General features: G+C 41.9%; 1 protein-coding gene across 2 annotated transcripts in view; it reads right to left on the minus strand.

The window, feature by feature from the left end:
- LOC115626654 (basement membrane-specific heparan sulfate proteoglycan core protein) overlaps positions 1 to 22,159 on the minus strand; it is a 116,484-nt gene that overhangs the window by 50,480 nt on the left and 43,845 nt on the right. For both annotated transcript variants that reach the window (XM_030522060.1, XM_030522061.1), the window contains exons 6-8: positions 21,194 to 21,922; positions 19,904 to 20,137; positions 19,236 to 19,460 (exon numbers count right to left, since the gene is read on the minus strand). In XM_030522060.1, coding sequence (XP_030377920.1) covers positions 19,236 to 19,460; positions 19,904 to 20,137; positions 21,194 to 21,922 — 1,188 coding nt within the window. The remainder of the gene's footprint in view (positions 1 to 19,235; positions 19,461 to 19,903; positions 20,138 to 21,193; positions 21,923 to 22,159) is intronic.

Here is a 22,159-nt window from a genome sequence, read left to right on the forward strand (position 1 = left end):
GTTACTCAGTCAGTGGTCAGATAGTCAGTCAGATAGTCAGTCAGTTAGTCAGTCAGATAGTCAGTCAGTTAGTCAGTCAGTCAGTTAGTCAGTTAGTCAGTCAGTTAGTCAGTCAGCTAGTCAGTCAGCTAGTCAGTCAGTTGGTTAGTCAGTCAGTTGGTTAGTCAGTTAGTCAGCCAAATATTCTGAAAATCAGTCAGTCATACAGACAGGTAGAATGTCCTCCATTCAGTTTTCAAATAAATTAGCCCATCAGTTAGTCAGTAAGTCAGTCAGTCAGTCAGTCAATCAGTCAGTCAGTTGGTCAGTTGGTCTATCAGTGCCTTAGTTTTTTTGAATAGTGAGTCAGCCACCTGGCTAATTGGTTAACTCAGCATCTTTTCTCAAACTATCCCATCTTTCACACAATTACACTCTTCTAAGCCATTCACTTTCTCAGTCCTCTTTCTCACAATTACTCTCTAGAGTCCATAGAGTCCCTTCCACAGTCAACAGTCAAGAGACAGCCAACTAGTTGGTGAGCCAGTCTTTGATTCAGTATTCCAATCAAATATCAGTCGGCTCTTTAAGCTGTTCAAAATGTTGTCTGTCATTCGATTTATTAATCAGTTAACCTCATTTAGGTAGCCGGTCAGTAGGGGAGGTAATCAGACAGTTCATCGAATTCTTCATCTCTTTTGCAGTCAAATAGTCTTCGATCTTCGATCATCTAGTCAGTCAGTTGGGCTCTTAAGCAATGGGTCTGTTCATCTGATAATATTCAATATAATCTAGCTTTTAAACTGCAACTTAATTAGTTAGTAGCACTCTCAAACATTTGGAGCATTAGTTAGTCGTCGAGTCCTCTTATCTGTTAGTCATCCCGACAGTCTGTCTTTTAGGGTGTTCGTAGTCCATAGATCTGTCGTTCTGTTTGTCTTAAATGTAATCTACCTTTCAAACAGTTGGTAAATCGTTCAGTCAGCCAGACAGCTTGTCTCTCAGTTAGATAAGTGAGACAGCTAGGGGGCTAGATAGTTCTACCTTCCGGCCCTTAGTAGTCGAATAGTGGGTCTACAATGCTGTTGGTCATGTGTTTGTTATCCAGTTTTTGGAAAGATTTAGAAATCCACAAGGCACTCAATTAGCATTCCAGTCCGGCAATTAGACAGGAGTCTCATGCAACGAACCAAATGGACCTTAAATTTGAACATAATGCCTTTACAGAGGAAACTTCTCCGCTCCCCCACCCCCCCTCCACTAAAACACTCGCCAACTCACCTCAGCCGTAAACAATGTAGCGGACTAAGCTGTTTGAATGGGAGATGTGCAAAATTTTATCTCAAGTATTGCCCGTTGTGTGTTCGTTGTTGTTGTTGTTTGCTGTTGTTACTGTTGTTGTTGTTGTTTTTGTTGTTGGTGCTTTTCAGTATTCAAAAGAGATAAAGTTACATCGGAACACACGCACAAGCATAATGCCTCTGGTATATACATATCTACAAGTATCTATCTATCTACAAGTATATACTTGTATGTATGTATGAGTGTGTGTTTGCACTTGGACACGTTGAGGCGGCATTTAATGAAGTCAAGGATGACATTGTCGTAAATACACACTTTTGACTCACACACACACACACACACACATAGAGAGAGATATATATATATAAACACACACTTACGTCGCGCAGCATTTACAGTTTTTAATTTCTTTTGCGTGCATTTCAAATGCAGTTATGTTTTGTTGTTGTTGTTGTTGCTGCTGCTGCGGTTGTTTCTGTGTTGACTCCTCTGCGTATTAATTTACATTTTAGGCAAATCTCTTGGCCACCCCCTCGCTGCCCCAGCAAGTAGCCCCCCCTCGTTTATCTCTGACCGTGACCAAAGACCTAGAAAAAGTGCAGTCAAGAGGCAATGGCAGCGCAACAACAACAACAACAACAACAGAAAGAAGCTGAATACACATAGAACTAAGTACAAGTATAGCCGAATGCAAATTCTTATCTATGGGACGGAAGTATGTGTCTGGTAACAAGCGTTGCCTTGCCTTGCCTTGCCTTGTTCTGCCTTGTTCTGCCTTGCTTTGATGCACGCAAGCAGTTGTCACGACGAATCTTTAGAATTTATAGCACTGGAAGGTTAAGCCGAAGAATTTTATCAAGGGATTATATAATTTAATCGTACAATTATGATAGCTGTCTCCCACCCCCAAATCAGACAATGCCCCACTTTTGAGAGGCAGAGAGAGGGACAGAGTGTGTGAGTCAGACACATCTCTACTGTTTTGAGTCTACAGAGTGTCAGGAGGGGAAGAATCTGTCGATAGATGGCGCCGTGTAAATAAACGCAAACACTTCCTATAAAGACCACTCCCAGTTTAAAATGACTCACCAAGTTAGAAATTAAAAATTTAGTCCATTGGTTCTAATTCGCATTTCAGTCCGACTCAACTTTTTAGAACTCTGTAACATACCAGTTTAACTTTGGAACACAAACAGTTCCAATAATGAAACCCAGACAAATGCCTACGGGGACACAAACATTTCCTTAAAGAGTATTTCCAGTTCAATAAAGCCGAGGCGAGCAGTTGGGCTCATTGCACAACTAATGTCGGGACCTGGTGTGGGAATGAGAGTAGAAATGTAAGACGCAGATTTGAATTACCTGACGATAATTTCGCACAGAGGCACATAATTTGCGCAAAACATTTATGTTCCCTTTAAATTCACCGACGAGTACTTGCTTTGTACGACTAAGGCAAGAGAACTTGATACCCGAGCAAATAATTTCATTTACCTTTCATGACCATTTCGGCCTAACTCCATGTTTGAACGAACTGGGTGTTGAAATTTAATTGCCAGTGGGCACTAAGCCCCCTCAACCCATACCTTACTCTGATGAATGAAACCAATTTTCAACGAGACTTCATTTCACAGCGTCGTACTTAAAGTTCATTACCGAAATGGCCAAATTTAATTTATTTATAATAATATAATAACAAAGTGTAGGTTGGCAAACCTTAAAGTACATAACTGTCTGTGAGGTATCTGCTTAAGTCATGCCTATATCTTCTAAATCATGCTTCCGCATAGCATATGCTTTCACATGCAGGATAGATCGATCAGTCTATTTGGCTTCAAGCTTTATAGTATATTAGTTAGTTATTGGAATATTTCATAGCGAATCACTTGGATTCTCTTTTATATGATAGAGTACTCCGGTGGTTTAATTCCACAATATTCTTAATTCCTATTCGTAACACTTCTGTGCCCAATAATTCCATTCTATGATCTTCATCGTACTCAAATATTATGAATTGCATAAGAATTTCTTTAAACGATTCAGAAATATGTACCAGAAAAGTGAGCGAATAATGAAAATGATTGCTAAACAGTTGACTCACGTTTCGCAAATTACGTCATCGGACTCTCCCGATGCTCTGAATATACTTGTGTATAGAATCTGCATGAAGTGTAAATGTTTTTTTATTTCTCCCCTGCTTCTGCATTTGTTTTATGTTTTCATTGCCTGCCTTTACACTCCTATTTAGTAATTGTAAATATCATAATCATATCGGCTCCTGTTTTTTAACTTGCAGGTCATAAAAAATTATATAAAATTACTACAACAATGTTATATATCCAGATGATCAAAATGGGAAACGTTCAGGAACATTCAATCAAATATAATGCACAGCGACAGGCCCAGAAGACCCCCTCAGAAGACACCCTCACAGACTCGGTCCACAGCTGTGTCTTCAAGAGGGGGCCGTCAGTGGCATCGCAAGAGTTCCTATTTGTGTGTAGGAGTGTTGTGCTCTGAGTGGGTGAATGTGTGTGAGTGCGCGCACTCGCGCGTCTCTTATTACTAAATTAAGATGTTTGTGCAAATTAATTGGTCGCTGGCATAATTATTACAAAAGCGACAAACAATTAGCCTAGATTTGTTCACACCACCACATTCGTTGAACGAGTGCCTCCGCCTCCAACGCCACCGCCACCTCTGCCTCCCTACTTAGGCAAAGCAACTCAGCATCGGCATCGGCATCGGCATCGACATGGACATCGGCATTGGTATCGTCAGCGGCAGCTGCACAAGTATCAGTATTGGTATCGGTATTTGTGGTGCAAGCATCCAGCCATCAGCCGCATTGGCAATGCCCGGCCAATTGTCGCTCTGAATTGAAAAACAATTAAAATCTGCCAGTGCTTGGTCTGTGGACGATGGACCATGGACGAAGCTAGAATGGATGGGGTGGACGGGCTGGATGGGCGTGCCACCAGCTCGAGCATTCAATGTAATCGATGCTTCGATGCCTCCGATTCTTGGCACTGATTGAGATAAATGGCAATGGCAGAGCTTGCCCGGCGCCTACTGCCTCGGTTATGCAGGCAGGCCAGCTGGCCGGCTGGCAAGTGCGGTTGGCGCCCCATAAAAATTCATTAAGTCGATCTGGAAACTTACCATAGCTAGTGACCCAGCCACGTGCATCGCCCAGGGGCCACTGCAGTACGGTCGCGGAGCAGAGCAGCCAGAGGAGGGCGGGTTGCAGCCACACCATGGCCGATGTTTGGGGCTCTCGGGATGTGGAGCGCTTTTTCTCGGTTCTCTTTCTCGATTCTCAATGGAAACTAAAAGAAATGTTGCTATGAGGCCTCTCTCTCGCTGGAGAATTTCATTACAAATTGCAAGAGAGCGACACCTCTGGCGCAGCTTTTGAGTGTTTTTTTTTTTTTTGGTGGGGGGGGGGGGGAAGCCTTAGGCAGAATTGTGATTCTTTTTAAACGCAAATGGTTGACAAACCAGGCAATCGAGAGAAAAGTGAAACGACGGGAGCTCTGCTGAGGGTCATGCGCCACCCGCAGTGGTGTTTTTTTTTTTTTTCAAATATGATTGCTCAACACTGGCGCATAAAAATCACAGCAGGGCGGCCCAAAAAGACGTCGTCGACGGGGCGGCGTGGGAAAGCGGTGGCAACAGTCTCCACACTTCCGGGCTGGCGCAAGTCAACGCATTAACACGACCGACCGACCAGCAGCAGCAACAACAACAGCAACAACAACAGCAACAACAACAGCAATGACAGAGTGCGACAACTACAATAATAACAACGGCAGGGTCAGCGGCAAGTGGCAAAAGGACAACAGAAAGGATATTTTAACAAACGTTTCCGTTACAAATGAAAGCAATGAAAGGTCCTCCGCCGCTGCCCACTCAATGGACTACTAGTCTGTTTGCGTGTGTGTGTCTGTGTGTGTATGTGTGTGTGTGTGTGTGTGTGTGTGTGTGTGTCTGTGTGTGTGGTGCGGACACTTCCGCCTTTGTCTATGCGCAGAGGAAGGCACAACAACAAGAGCTGAAGCAACAGCAACAACAAAACTCAAGCACATTAAATATTGCTTAATTTTAAATAACGCAATATCTTCCTCTTACCACGCCTCGTCTTCCCACCCTCATCCCCCATGCCCCATCACCTTTCCCCTTCCCCGCCCCGCCACGCCTTTACCTCATCAGCTTTCAATTGTTCGCATTTGATATTGAATTTTTTTTTGGTTTGTTTGTTTGTTTGTTTGTTCGTATTTTCTTGGCAGGCTGTGTGCCAATTCAATTGCTCTCAAACTGTTTGTTACGCACATCATTTTTGCATATTTTGCTATTGTGGTCGCCGAACAGTGTGAAGAGGGGGGAGGGGGATAACGGGAGCGCTCCATATTTGTGCAAATTATTGCTCATTTTGATATTCTGCCATTTGATTAAGGCATTGAGGGCATATCGGTCTCTATGTAGCTCTAAACATACTTGTATATACATATAGTTCTACAGTTGAATCACATATAGTTCATATATATGTATGTATTAATATATTTATGTTTGAATCTATGCACATTTTTGTTTTCTCGCTAAAATTTCCCATCCATCTGCTCACAAATAATTGCTTTGTATTATTAATTTAAAAAATTTGAGTTTTTTGCTTATAATTATACAAGTAGTTTATTTTAAAAGATTTCTTAAGATTTCTTATGATTTCTTATGATTTCTTCTACATACAATGAGAAGCGGCGATAAAGCTAGTGTAATTCAAAATTTAGTTTCAACCCAATATCTAAGCTCCTGCAATAATGGGAAGACACGCAGTCTTCATTCTAAGTAGTTGCCATGGAATGAAGTTACTTCTAGTATTTAGAGATGGAAGCCCCATCATCATAAAAGCAAATGCTCTTCTAAACAAATTTTAGAGAGCATTCCCACAAAATAAACTAAATACTGCAAATATTTCCACTTCAAAAATATTTGATTGAACTGAAATGCAAATTGCTTGAAGGCGAGAGTCTGCTAATCATATTTCTCATTAACCGCAATTATTTGGTGTATTGTAAGTCTATTGGAAGTATATTGAAAGCCTATAGTTGCTTGAACGTGTAGCTCCTTCAGAGGAAAGAACCATTTTATGCAATTAATTGAAATAAAAATGCGCCTTTTCAATGATTAGAAACTGCTATTCATTCTACAGATATATTAATATTTAAAGGGGGAGCCTACTTATATGCCATGTTTGTAAGTCTCGGGAAGGGTTGAGGAAACAAGTCGTTTCTTCTTCTTCTTCATCGTTTTTTTACCCTTCACCTCCGCACCATCTATCACGTCATCCCCCACTACAGCCAAACGCCCACATGAGAGCACAATTTTTTGCATTTAGGCAAATTTTGCACAGCATTGTGCATAACAACACATTTCGCGCATAAATTACAACAAATTGTTTGCATTACTTATAGTATGCGGGTGTGTGTGAGTGAGCTTGTGTGTGTCTGTGTGTGTGTGTGTGTGTGTGTGTGGCACTGTAATGAACTTGAACTTGAAATGTGCCCGAGCATCGAGCGCAACCCGTCAGCCGCCACCCGCCACCCGCTAATCCTCGTCCACTACATTGTGCAGCGCCCAGAGCTCCTCAATTCAAAAACTCAATTAGGCGACGATACGCAAGAGGCTCTGCCAGCAGATGGCCCCCTTCCGAAGGCCCCTCAGTTGGCCGACATGGCCGGCAATCAGAAATCGAGAGTGCGAAATGCTTTTGGCAGCACAGAAAGTGAAGAACGACCGCGACGAGACGAGACTAGACGAGGCGGTGACGCAAAGATCGCGAGTCGCAGTCGCAGTCGCGGTCGCGGTCTCTGGGGCGGTCGCTTCAGTCTTCAGCCATTTGGCACATTTGGAAATTGTGTGGCGTGAAAGGTTTGGCCAGCTGCTCGGATCTCGCAGCGGTTTGCTTTTCTATCTATGAGATACGCGTAAAAGCTTTGTAGTTTATGCTGTTGATATGAATGTTGTTGCTGCTGCTGCTGCTGTTGCTAGCTGTTGTTGTTAGCTGTTGTTGTTGTTGTTGTTGCTGTTGTTGGCCGTTGGCAAAATGCCTGCATTTTTCAATTATTAAATGAGATACGGCAAAAAGTTGTAGTTGCTGCCGCTGCTGTTGTTGTTGTTGTTGGTTTAGCTGCTGTTTCAATTAACTAAACATTAAAGGAATGCTTTTAGTTTAGCTTGCGGCGCCGGCTGCAAGTGGCCAGCAACAACAACTACAACAGCAGCAGCAGCAGCAGCAGCACGAAGCAGCGTTTTGGGTTACCCAACATGTTACGCATAATAATTGGCAAGTTGGTCAGCAACGAAATGTCCGTACAATAGGCCAGCCCCCTTGTCCCCACTGCCCCACCATAATCCTCATCATCGCTAATGAGACTGAAGATGAGCTTCCTAAACGAAGAAAAAAGAGTGTCCCCCCTCCCCCTGCCTCCTTTAGTGCAGTTTTGTATGCACTTTGAACGCCGCCTTTCATTGTGCGACTTGTTAACGATGCCTGGACACCACCCCCAACACCGCCCACCCACGACTGCTTCTAGTCATTAAAATTGAAATTTGCGATTAAGTTATGTATGTATTTTAGCAAGCAGCCCGGCCTCAGCTCAGCATGCCTCGCTTCCTGTTTGCATATTAGGAGTCATTAAAATTAATGATGCATATTGAGAGCGCCTTTTGCCTTTCCACTTGTACTCTACGCATCGCATATCCTTGCTGGCCGCAGCCACAATCGCCCGCCTTTTCAATGCAATTTCTATGCGCCAAGAGTTGAATTGGCGGACTAGGGGCAGGGCGAAGGGGGAAGGGGGAAGGCGGAGCCAGGCATGAGGCTTCTCATACGGAATTCCAGCGAATTATATGTGGCCGGGACGGGCCGGGCCAAACCGAGCCGAGTCGGGCAATATGAAACGTCAAACGGCTGGCTGGCCGGCTATAAGGTGTTCGCAAAATTGCAAACGTCTTCAAAATTGTGTGCACCAAATGCTTTTTCACACATGTTTTAAATGTATGTGCGCTTGTGTGTGTGTGTGTGTGTGTGTGTGAGCGATCACACAGGCATGCAGAGGCACAAAAATGCAAGCAATGCAAATTGTTGATGGCAGCTGCTAGTGGCAGTGCCAAAGACAAAGAGAGCGCACGAGCTAGCGCAAGAGAGAGAGAGAGAGAGTGAGAGTGCGAGCAGAAGAGTGGGAGAGCGCCGGCAGAGTGCTGAGGAGTGGGCGACCAGAAATAGACAAGAGTGCCATATTGGGGCGTTATTTTTGTCAGCACACAAAAACAAAGTCGAGCCAAGCAGTTATCAATCGTCTGCGCCGAGGCTGTATACCCTGCAATATAATAACATGATCACCACCCTACTGTGTCCGTACTATGCAGGTATTCATTGGCTGCTGACAACAACACTCGTAAGTTGCCATATTTTGAATCTCAAATCATATCGTTTCTAGCTACATATTATATAGGGATCTGGCAAGGTCAGTCTAGACTTAGTGTTCGTCTAAAAGAAACCTTGTGTGGAGAAGTGTAAGTCGCCTAATGGCTTCGTCTCGTGAAGTCGGTCGCATTTTCATCTTAAACTTAAACACCAAAAACGACATTCCCTACCCTTGTCGGTGGAGGGTATAAGGAAAGCCAAATATGTTTGCGCTTGTTTGTTGTGATCGGGTATGGCATCACTGATTGCCGGCAATTTGTCAGCAAGGCACGCCACATGGTGAGAGAGTGTAAGGGGGAGGAGGAGAGGAGGAGAGAGGGAGGGAGAGAGCAAAAAAGTAAAAGCAGAGCCTATTCCCAGCTCCAGTCCCAACTTTTTTGCTATTTCTGGGCGCGCGCACACGCGCATCATTAGCAACATGGAATTTATCGATCGTTGCAGCACCAAACGATAACTGTGCGCTGGAGGGGGTGGTGGGGTGGGAGGGCCTAGGTAGGCTAGGTAGGCGATCAGTGTCAAGAGCGTTTAGCTTTGCGTTTGTTGTTCATTTCTTTTTATATGCACGTATCTATGTATGTACTAAGTGTATTTATTTTTTATTCGTGCCAAAGATTTATTTGGTCGCCAGCCTGCGGCCATTTGACTCGGGCTGCTGACTCTTTGATTGAGATTTACTGCCGGCGAGCGCCACAGCGACAACAACAACAACAGCGGCAACAACAAATAACAGAAACATCGAGTGACGTCGACAACAAGAGCCACAGCAACAACAACAACAACTACAACAAACAACCAATAATTTATAACTTATGGGAAATATTTTTCATTGCGTTTTGCAAATCGCGCCTCTTACGCTTAGCAAACGGAAATTTCAGATCTCGAGGCGCACGCTTGTTGTTGTTGTTGGTATTGCTGTTGATATTTTGATGGGCGCATTTGTTGAAAGCGAGCGCTCCATTGATTAATGATCGCCCAGTTGCAACTGCACAAACACACGACAAAATGCCTCACAAGCCACACACACACACACACACACAGATGCCAGTATATATGCATATAGAAAATTGGAAGTGACAGGGCACTGGGAATTGAAGTCAAACACAAATCTCTCCAAAGGAAACTTAAGCCACCGCTGATGGTAAATAGAATTACTGATCCATTTGTCAGTTTTTAGCTCGAAATTTATGGGGAAATGGGGGCGGAAGAGCGAAGGAAATATCCTGCCTGCCACAACGAGTTAGAAAAGTGATTCGATTATGGGATCTGTGCATTAGTGTCAGATCTGTTTGCTCGTATTGTGTCAAATTTTACGATTTAGATCGCCACTTTGAAAATTGTTGTGTGTCTGATATTTCAAAGAAAAGCTGCAACCACTCTAATTTTCTTTTTTAATCTGTTAATAGGATGGAAGCTTTTACAATATGGAGTCATATAAAAAGTTCTTTTTTTTTACCAACAAAATTCAATAAGTTCAAGTAAAACTCAAAAAATTGATGAGTTCAAAATACAGCAATATTACTAATGCAATCGAAATTTCAAGCTCAAACGTGCTTTTGGTGCTCAATTCGAGAAAGAAAGGATTTCAAAACTGGAGTCATATATTTTTTTAAAATTTCATTCTGAAACTCCAATATTGATCAAAAATTAGCTGAGGTTTTTCTTTTTCTCTTTTGTCGGTTTTATTCTTAATTTTTGCCATAAATTATACATCAATGGCGCGAAAACCACCAATTTTATTGACTTAAATATTTAACGTTTAAAAGCTTCCATCGAACCTGAACCAGGCTCGAAAAATTGCAATCTACAATAATGTTCTTTGTCTGGCAGCCTCATTAAAATTATACAAGCTCCCAATTTGAATTTCTAAAATTTGCTTCCTTTTTTATTTGCTCTCACATTAAATTCTTTGCTAAAACAAAATCAAAAAAATTGATCCACATTTAGAGCAGAAGTTTGGTTTTGGGAAACGTTTTTACAGAACCTCTTGAGGGTTTGTGGAAATGGAAGCGAATTGGAATTTGCGGTTTTCATTGAAATTAGAGGATAACATTTTTAGGTAAAAACGCACTTAAAGATTTTATTAAAAAAAAAAAATTACAATATGTAATTTCTTGAAACGAAATTTGGATGCCTGTAGGGCTCTTTGAATATGACACATTTCTAGCAACAAATTTTTGAAACACACATTCACACATTCAGAAAGTGCAGCCTCCATCGATGATCGCACATTGAAAACCTGAGATATGAGCGCATCCTGCAGAAGGATTCATAAATTCGCAACACTTTTCCGCTCAAATTTCACGTAAATGGAAAAACACTCAAAAGCTGCGCTGTAAATGCCACAAACATGGCTCTCTCTTATTTAACATTAATAATTTTTATATTCAAGTTGAAGTTTTTAGAAAATCCTTTTTTGAAAAAAAAAAATTGAAAAAAATTTGTAAATTCGCAGTCACTGGTCCTGAGCTGCACTTGAACGTACTTGAGGCGAGAAGTTTGAAATCGCACTTTGGCTAATTCACAATTGGGGGAAAAAAAATATTAGAATTTTGAAATTCAAATTCTTTACAGTTTCTTTGAGTCGAGTTGAGTTTAACACACGCGCCAAACAGTCCGAGAACGTAACGCACATGCAAACGCTTCGAGTTGAACTGACAGGCCACTGAGGCAGCCAACAGCGGCATAGGCTCGCTCGTTCAGCGCCAAGCGCCGGCCAAAGCGCCAACGACAGCGCAGCGCAGCGTAGAGGAAGCGCCAAGCATTGGTGGTGGTGGTGGTGCTGGTGCTGGTGCTGGTGGGCGGGCGATTGGGGGGTGGAGGGGTGGTGGTACGACGCCCGCACTGCTCGTGTGGCAGGCAAAGCTGCGCGCTTCGTGCTTGCTTTCAGTTTGGGGCTCGGTGTTGCTGTTACTATTGCTGTTGTTGTTGCTGTTGTTGCTGTCGGCTTCGGTTTCGATGTCGTAGCATTCGGCAACTTCAACGATGACTGTGACGAAGCAACGGTTCAGCGAGCACAGCCAACCACGACGCTTGCTGCCAATTTACGAGAAGCTTTTTGTCGCCTGTTCTGTGTCTGGCCCTGACTCTGGCTCTGGCTCGGCCACTGGCGCTGGCTATAGAAATTTGGCACTCCGATTCAAACATATTAGTACTATATTCCAGATATTAAGTAATGAAATATTATTGGCTTAATTACAGAGTCTTCTGCATAAGCCCTGTGCTTGCCCTCTTCCTGTCTTCAGTACTTTATACTTCTCAGGGCTATACTTATAAGAGTACACCAAATTCTGTTTTTCACAATTTGAAAATTACAATTATTATACACGACTTTCTTCCATTTAGCATGATTCAAAATAACACAACATAAACAAATAAACACACGCACAGCTGACAAACAGCTAGAAATCATTCTTATATGCACATTATACTTGTATATGTGATTTAATAAAATATATATAAATCCTTGTTTTTTCACTGATTTCAATAGATTCTAGATATAAGGAACCAATCACCTATTTATGCCTATGATCAATGTCTTTTTTTTTAATCCTTATTCTTAATTATGATCTGTCCTAAGGAGGACAATTAAATTTTAACTTTCTTTCTATTTCTTTATTACTTTCCTATCCACTTTTTAATGATAAAATTTAAAATTCTGATGATATTTATTTACAAGTCATATCAATTATCACAAAATTTGCCCGACTTTAAGTTGTTGTAAGTTATCCTCTGCCTCCCTTTTGTAATTCTTGGATCAGATGTGGATGTCCTTTCGACTCCGAAGATCTTGCACACGTGATTCGCGTTCATCGGCATTTTCAGCTTCTCTTTTTTTGCTGATATTTTTTAATTTTGTGTTTTTTTTTTCAATAGATGCTTTTTTGGTGTAATTTTTTTGCATTCGATTTTAGAATTTTATTAACTTACGAATGAAGCACTGGCAAACAGAGTAAAAGTGACTGTCAATCAAATGAAAAGAGCAGAAACAGGCCAGAAAACAAAGGTTGATCGCTTTGAAAAATCGTCTGGAAACTTCACAGGCTTACCCACGGGACTATTTTAAATATTTCCGTAAAATTTAATCAAGATCGGTTGAGTGGTTTCGAAGTCTATAGGGAATATACATTCATACATACCTACTTCCCTTTATATATACTATATACATATATATGTAGATGTATATAGATTGTTGATAATGAAACGACCAACATGCTTATATAGTCCCGTCAAAGCAAATGCTTGGATACAAATGTTCCGCAACAAGCTGACTGTAAAGCCGTTGAAGACAGTTTGTTGCGAAACCCTTGCTGCATATGCATTTAAACAGGATATAAACATGTTGCAGCAGCTTATAATGTATATTTCGGCAAACATGTATATAAGCCAAGAGCATATGATGCAGAAAGTGTTGCCAACATAGTCTTTTTAAATACAGTTTGGTTTTTTTTATTTTAAAGGCTAAAAGAGCACGGCTCCTTCTCTAATGTCACAGACTTTGTAAACCTAATGAAGAAATATTTCTGTGCTGGCTTATTGCTCATACAAGTATGCTTTGCAAATACAAAGAATGTTGAATATAGAAGAATGTTGCCTGTTTTCTTAGCCTTTATTTAAGACGATTCTACTGTTTTATTAGTTTTGCTTAGCCATTTTTGCTGCCCATCAAGCTAAATTTGACTGTTTTTAGCTGTTCTTTTGGTATCGAAAGTTGGCAGCACTGAACACGGTGCGTCTTTTTGTTTGCTTTTCAGCTGCTTTTGCGTCTGCGCCACGCGCTTAGTTATGACTTGACAACAACACCAATAACAACAACAACAGCAAAAACACCACCAGCACCAGCAGCACCTCCAAGCCCAGTGGCCATCTATCCTTCTTTTGCGGTCCATTTCCGTGCAACCATGCACGCACATCTGTGTCAAAATGCTTTAAAGCACTTAATTTAATTTCACCCATTGCTGCAATTTTTAGCGCACATAATGCCACCAACAACAACAACAACAACAACTATGGCCATAATGGCAATAACAACAACATCGTCGAGGAAGCTGCGCGCGAATCTTTTCACTTTTTTCCTTATACAAAACTCATCAGACATGCATAACTCCCTGGGGGGTGCGAGTGGGGAGGGGTGAGGGCTGGTGGCTGAGGGATAGGTGGAGAGGGGCAGGTGCGGGGTGTTGTGGGTGTTACATTGTTTGCTGTTATGATTTTTATGATTTCAACAACATTTTTGTGCCTTGCCTTTTGCTTTTGGCTTAATTTTTGCCACGTTTTTTTTTGTCTTTTTTCGTCTTGGTTTGTTTTGTTTGGAGTCTGTAGTGTGAAGGAAAAGCGCGATAGCTGGCAAATGTAATTTGCATATGTGCCAAGCACTCGTGCGTATTTGTGTGCATGTGTGTGTGTTGGTTTGTGTGTGTGTGTAGAAGTCTGCAGCCATTTAACGCCGCTCAGCAAGTGGAGCTGCTAATTGAGTGCTCTGCTGGCTGACTGCGCAAGCATTGACAGTGCCAGAGGAGAAGGGCAGCAGTGAGCGAGCGAGGGGGCGAAGGTGGAGGTCAAGGTGATGCGGGAAAGTGCAAGTCCTAGCTGCAAACAAAGCAACAACAAAAAACCACACCACATGAAATTTAATCAAGAGCTGCAAATGCTGGCCACAACCACCTCAGCATCGCAGAAGCAACAACAGCAACCAACACAACATGTTCAAAACACAGAAAACAAAAAATAATAATAATAATACATAATAATAAATTCGAGGAATTGCAACAAACCTCCCCACCCCCAAAACAAAACAAAAAAAAAAACCAAACCAAACGCAACTTTGAATACCAAATTACAAATGAGAAACATTTGCTGACCTCGGCGTGGGGAAGGGTGTGGAGGGGGAAGGGCAGATGCGTGTCTATATAATAATTAAATTTTAGCGCCGTTGAAGTGCAGCAACAACGTCCGCAATTCGAACATAATGACGCACTCTCCGAATAGTTAAGAACAAAACGAAAGCAACAACAACAACTACAACAACAAATGCCATAAAATGCATTTGGATTCTCAAATTTCATATTAACGTTAACGTTAAGAGCGTCGCGCCCTGATTTGTACAACTCTCGTTTGCCACAAATGATATGTTCATGACGATGATGCTGATGACGTTTGTGATGAAAGATGATCATCATCATCATGATGTTTGTCCATCGAGCCAGCCGAGTGCTGCAAGCTTTGACTTTTGCTTTGCACACAAGTATCTGGCCATGTGAATAAATTCATTTCTTGTTTCATAAATACAACAGTTTTTGCAAATTTGAATCGTGAGTATGAACTGGCATAATATTTTTCAGGTCGTTTAAATGATTTCCATTCAAGCAAAGGCCGCTACTTTTCTTGGATCTTCTAAAGGTCATATTGAGGGTTTATATTTTTGCTTAAGTTCAAGTATTCTATTGAAACGCTTTGGTAATCATTTCAATAAAGAGCGGAGCAAGAATTAGCAGAATCAACGAGGTCTCCTTCAATAGCTTTGCCCAATAAATAGTAATCCATTCTATCATCTTCAATTGATCGATTTCTACGTATATATAAGAACTTATACATCTTTCCTACAATCCCTGGTATTAGAATAGCTTTAACGTTGTCTCCAAAAACTTTTTCTCACAATCGACTCAATTCACAATTTGGTCACGTGTTTCAGATTATAATTGGAATATATTCGAACTAATTCATCTCTCGGGACAATCTAAAGAACAAAAAATGGAACTCAAGCGCCAAAACCGGCTTCAAAACGCAATTGGGAATTATTTATAAACTGATTTCATTTTAAAGTCAACTGATCGATGGGTGTAGTTATAAATAAGACTGCCATAAGTTTCGTTTGAAGTACAACGCTCTATATATGTACTCTGGAATCCCCCTATTTGAATACTCGTATAGTATGCCGATGACTACGTATATGATGGAGATAAGAAAATACTTTTATCGGTGAAGTCAGAGCTTTGTCAAACAACAAAGATATCAAGGTAAGAAAAACGCGTGCACTTAACTAAATTTTGTTATAATATATCATCGACTTGCGATATATAATCAGCAAATTAGTTGTTGCTAGGCGGCCCCATAATTAGTGCGAGTCCAACTCTTGTGCAATTGGTTAGCCGAGACAAACAAACAAAAATTCACTTAATTTTTTTGAAGCCCCATTTAACATAATGTTGGCGATATTGTTGAAATATATTTTTCATATTCCCGTTATAATATTTATGTTATATATCTTTAATTTATCGATAGATCCAATAGATAGAAATAATTCCACCGACTTCAAAAAAAAAAAAAAAGGAGGAGGTTATCAATTCGTCGGTTTTTTTTTTTTTGAATTTACAAAAGCTTAATAAACTCGTATAGACTAGGGTGTGGGAGCGTCTGCATACCAAGTTTGGTTTATGTACGCTCAGCCGTTTCCGAAATCCAGGCGTTCATCCAGACAGACGGACGGGCGGACGGACATATCAAGATCGATTTCTCTCGTCATGCTCATTCAGAATATATATACTTTATGGGGACGGAGATGCTTCCTTCTGCCTGTTACATACTGTGCACAAACCTAATTTACCCTTTTTACCCTTTACGGGTATAAAAGGCATTCACTATATTTGGTAAGAAGTCGGTTTTATTTAACTTGTCTTAATATAAGTTGAAATCAATTGATTTGCTTGTATAGGTCAGACTTGAAACCTTAAAGACTTTCTTGTTTTGGGCGAAGCTTCATTTACTCGCAGAGTGGAAACCTCAACCATGACCCCAGGAAGCGTGATGCAAGGAAGCTGGCACCCGAAGTCAAGTGTCGAAAATGCTCATTAAATTTACAAGGACACAACTTTGAGCGCAGGCGGATACTGGAGTCGGTAGATGGTACATGGCATAGAGATAGGGAATTGGGGAATGGGGAGTGAGGGGCTGGCTGCGCAGCGTGCGAGTTTTTTGTGACCTCTGACATTGCATTTAATCTCGTTGACAGCACTTAACACGCCCCCGAGCCCCAAGCAGACGAGGGCAATGGCTAAAAAGTCGAGCAGTGGCAGTGCGGCCGATTAAAAGATGGGTGGCGGGGTGGTGCGGTGCGGTGGTTGGGTGGTGTTGATGCCACTGCTATTTTGTTGTTTGCTGGCTTTTGGAGGTCGAGTGCTCGCTTGTTTGGTCGCTAACATTGGCGTTGGCGCTGCAAGCGGATTATTTAAGTTTATAATACGCTTAGGGGTAATTTTAATCTGTTGCAAATTGTTTTTGTTGTTAGCACACACGATTTTTGGGTTTTTGCTGTCCCACTCCCCTCCCACTCTCCACTCTCCACAAACCACACACACACACACAACAATGGTTAAGTGGGGGCTGAAGGCTGAAGGCGGGAAGGCAGCGTCTATAAAACATCTTTTTGCATTGCCTTGTATTAGTATTTATTCAGCAAAAAACACGCACACATACATACATACATATTTCTGTTTGTGTGTGTGTGTGTGTGTGTGCAAATTTGTGGCATATTTCATGGTTATTGTTATCTCCCGATGTGTGTGTTCGTGGCTGCCATTTGGTTGCCACTGCTCTGTGCTGGCCGTTTCATTAAGAACGCAACGCTCACGGGGGCGTGTAGGAGGGCGTTAGGTGGGCGTGGCGCTTGCAAATGTACTTTTTCAAATTTCGAAACAGTATTTTTGGTTCATGTCTGATTTAAAGCGCAACTTTGTGGCAACTGAACGCATGTGGTCCGAACTGCCCATCCAGAACAAGGAAGAACTCTGAATGCATTCAATCGCCCACACTCCCGCCATTGAATTGCCTCTAAACAAACACTTTTTCGAATAACGAATACTCAACGATGTTGAAGTTAAACTTCATTAATGATCGAAAATGATTTCTACAAAAACAAATAACTTTAACGAATAACCAGAAATAGTTTTTCTTTCAAACAAACACTTTTTCGAATAACGAATACTCAGCGATGTTGAAGTTAAACTTCATTAATGATCGAAAATGATTTCTACAAAAACAAATAACTTTAACGAATAACCAGAAATAGTTTTCCTTTCAAACAAACACTTTTTCGAATAACGAATACTCAGCGATGTTGAAGTTGAACTTCATTAATGATCGAAAATGATTTCTACAAAAACAAATAACTTTAACGAATACCCAGAAATAGTTTTTCTTTCAAACAAACACTTTTTCGAATAACGAATACTCAGCGATGTTGAAGTTGAACTTCATTAATGATCGAAAATGATTTCTACAAAAACAAATAACTTTAAGAAATAACTCTAAAAACTACTTTGTTGTGGTTTCAGAATTACATTGCTGGCCACAACTTTGTTGCGAGTTATCCAATCGCAGACGGGTATTATATTATAAATGTGTATAGTCAGCGAGTCAAATAGAATTGAAATGTACTCAATGTGCTCATGCTTCACAGATGAATCATTTCAATTGACATATAGTTATATATTCTTATCTTGTTGCCAATCCAGATCAAGTTCTTAAAAAGTGCCGCTTAGTTTCTTATATCGTATATGCATTTCTGCACTCATAATTCATTTGTAAAACAAATACTTACTTAGCCACCTGTAATTGGATATTAGAGCGCTGCATGTGCGCAATTAAGAAAACAACTTTCGAGAGTTATAATGAAACTTTAAACAACCACTCACTCGACTATGCTTATTTCATTCAAAAAGCACTCGCTCGTGAGAACGTTTCGCATTGAATTCGATTGAATGATTGGCAGTTAAATGCATTCATTCTCAAGAAGTCTAGTGATTTGTTTTTGATTCTTCATAGGTAAACCTCATAAGTCTGAACTAGCTGTCTTGGAGAATGGCAATAAAGAAAAAGTACTGCTCTGTTTTTGTTCAAACAATGCAACAAACCAGCTTCTAGATAGCAGAGCGCTGCATTGCATAGAATGTGTGTTCGAAATGAATTAAGAGTCAACAGTTAAGTTCGTTCCCAGCCCAGTCTCTCGAAGAGCACGGCTTGACTAGCGCCCAGTCCACTAATCAACTATTTATTGCCAATAAATCGCGTCAGCTTTTCCAGCAATGTTTGAACAAAATCGGAATGTGGAATATGGCACTTGGAGGTCGATTCGCGACCAGGAATGCTCACGGTCAAGTGCCGCAAAACAAACCCACTATTGTGTGTGTTTTTGTTTGGCCATTTTCTTGGGGAAACTGAACGCAAATATTTTGGAAATTGCAGCAACACTATTAGAGGAAAATCGCCAAATGAGATCACGCGTCACCGCCGAATGAAATCAAAATTGCCAGAGCTAAAAACAGAAAACCACTTCAAAAATAAATAAAATGAAATGGCGAGCAAATTATGCTGAGCACCGAAGAATCAAATATCAAATGAAATGAAATAATTAATGACAGTAAAAACATAAACAGAATTTTAAAATAATAGTAATAAAAAGAAATGCATAACTCACCGATGGACTCAGGCTCGGGCTCAGGCTCAGGCTCGGACTCGGGCTCAGGCTCGGATTCGCGCTCATGCTCAGGATCATGAACTGAGCTAGGTAGGCCCTGCCATGGATCGGTTCCGGGCGGGCAGCCGGCCTCGTCAGTCAGGTCCTTACAGTCATTGTAGCCGTCGCAGCGCGCGGAGAGCGGCCGACAGTCGTCGTCGCACTTGAATTCGTTCTCAGAGCAAACTAAAGTCAAAGCCGAACGCAAAATTGCAAAGAAAATAAGGAGCAATTAAAATGGCTGGCAAGTAAAATGGGGCGACCCATGCGCTCGCAGGGTTAGATGGCACAAGTGACAGGGTCAGATCGGATCGGATCGGATCAGATCAGTTCCGGCTATGGCTATGTCTACGATCTGAACAATGTGGCTAGTTTTAGCATCTGGATGTAATGAAGGGGAGAGAGAGCACAGAAGAGAGCAGATGAGCGAGCAAGAGAGACAGGGAGCTTGAGAGTGCTGTGGAATATGCATGATAGAGAGAGCGAGAGAGCGCGGGAGAGCGCGGAAAAGCGCGGAAGAGCGATTGAGCAATGGGTTGGAGAGTTGTAGATAAATGAAGCACAGCTAGATTGATGATTTTTCGAACTCGTAGAGCCGCACTAAGCACGACTTATGTGAATGACATTACCAAGAGACTCTGGCTCGGGCTCGGGCTCGGGCTCCGACTCTTTCTCCTCATCGCCGGGACAGTTTTGCTCATCCTCGCCATACGGACAATCGTCGTGGCCATCGCAGCGCATCTCATCGCTGATGCGCGTCCCATCGACATGACAAATGTAGGTAACCGGCATTATTGGATCGCTATTGCCAGAGCCTTCCACTACATCGATGCTGGCTGGATTGTATGGGGGCTCATCAAGATCTATGTATATAAGGCAAGTGTGTAGGTGTGTGTGTGTGTGTGTGTGTGTGTGTGTGTGTGTGTGTGTGTGTGTGTGTGTGTGTGTGTTTATTAGTGTTGGTGTAAACAAATTAGCATTGTTAAGAAATACTTAAGAGGCAGAGCCTTGTATTACTTATAAGAGGTACGGGACGAACACAAAACAATTGACAGACATTATTCAAATATATATAGTAAGAGTAAGAGAACAACGAAGACGAGGACACACATTTAATGGAACACAATTACAGAGAGAGAAAGCGAGAGTTTCGTAAGTTCAAGCTGGGAACTATAGTAAATAAGCAGGTTCCGATTTGGTGATACTTAAGACCAAGACATCCATTGGGTCTTAGATAAGGATCTAGTTTTTGGTACATTTCTCAAAATTGCTTTTAGTTCAATACTTTTCATTGATGCTATAGCTAGAAAATGCAAATTTTTCTCAAGAATTATAGATCTGCATGCGATCTAGCCCTACCACTGCGTTTGCTTGTCCGTCCTTCTGACCACCTTGCTCTCAATAGTTATTAAAGCGGAAGGCGCCAGATTTTAAATCCGCACTCTTCGAACCCCTACACTTCTCAAGTGTGCTGCAGACTTCAAATAAAGACATCCCTACCTCCTCCCAACTCCATTCCAAAATCGGATCCGCTTGAAAATTGTTAAAACTACAATCTGCTGATCTGCATCTTAAGTTCCGCCTGCAGATGGCGCTCCCTTACACCACTCGAGAGAGAGAGATGTGTGTACATCTCTATGCTGTCCTCCCTTCTAGGACACCCGTCCCCACTCAAGCTAAGAACCATCTCTTATTTTCCTACTAAGAATGATATTACACAGAAGCATGAGCTCTAAATTGTGCCACTCATGGGAGAGCTGGCCCAGTGTTCGCGGGTTAGTCGGGTTAGGCGCGGGGACAGGTGCATGAAATTGTTAGTGTGGGTGTGTTGTTGTTGTTTGTGTTACATTTTCCACATCCATACACCACGTTGGTGACAGTTTTTGTAGAGGGAAGAACTCAGATGCAAGCAAACAAACCTTTCTCCGCATTTTTCTTCTCAAAGAGATGACACACGCGCGGGTCCTCGTCGGACTGGTCATCACAGTTGGCCTGGCCAGAACAGAACTCAAAGCATCTAATCTGTTTTCTGCGGTCGGCACAAACGAATACGCCCTCAACTGGATTTTCTAAGCACTCTCCAAAGTCGGGCTGCGGATCCTGCTCGGGGTCATGGACACTATCCTCGCCACTCTGCTGGCCTTCGCTCGGGTCCTGGTAGCCTTCCTGGCCATAGTTCGGATCGCGTCCATTGTCTTGGCCATTATCATTGCCATATCGATGGTCTTGGTCATGCTCTGGGCGACGATCTTGGTCATTATCATAGCCGCTGTTATAGCTAGGATCGTTTCCATTGTCTTGGCCATTATTATAGCCGTTCTCATAGTTGGGATCTTCATGGTCTTGGCCATGCTCTGGGCGACGGTCCTGGTCATTATCATAGCCGCTGTTATAGCTAGGATCGTTTTCATTGTCTTGATCATTTCTCTGGTCGTTATCGTAGCCGTATCGAGGATCTTGGCCATTCTCTTGGGCATGGTCTTGGCCATTCTCTTGGTCATAGTCTTGGCCATTCTCTTGATCATAGTCTTGGCCATAGCGTTGGTCTTGGTCTTGGTCTCGGTCTCGGCCAATATTATAGTCAGAGTCAGAGTTGTGGTCTTCATTGCCGGCACCGTTGTAAATGGGCGGATCGAGGGGATCGTTTTCTGTTAAGGCAATGGGAATTTTTGAGCAGTGTCAGTGTGTGTGTGTGTGTATGGGTGTGTGTGTGTGTGTGTGTGTGTGTGCGGAATTAGTGTGGGAGTGTGCGCGTATGGGTGACTGTGCGGCATAAAGCAATTGCTTTATTTGCAATGCTAGGCAGAAATACCAGCATAGGCTAAGTTTTTGTTGGCTACTCGCCACAGCTTCAGAGACTAATACAGAATTAGCACCAAAGATTC

This window comes from Scaptodrosophila lebanonensis, unplaced genomic scaffold (assembly GCF_003285725.1).
Source record: "Scaptodrosophila lebanonensis strain 11010-0011.00,11010-0021.00 unplaced genomic scaffold, SlebRS2 tig00000089-arrow-pilon, whole genome shotgun sequence".
NCBI lineage: Eukaryota > Metazoa > Arthropoda > Insecta > Diptera > Drosophilidae > Scaptodrosophila > Scaptodrosophila lebanonensis.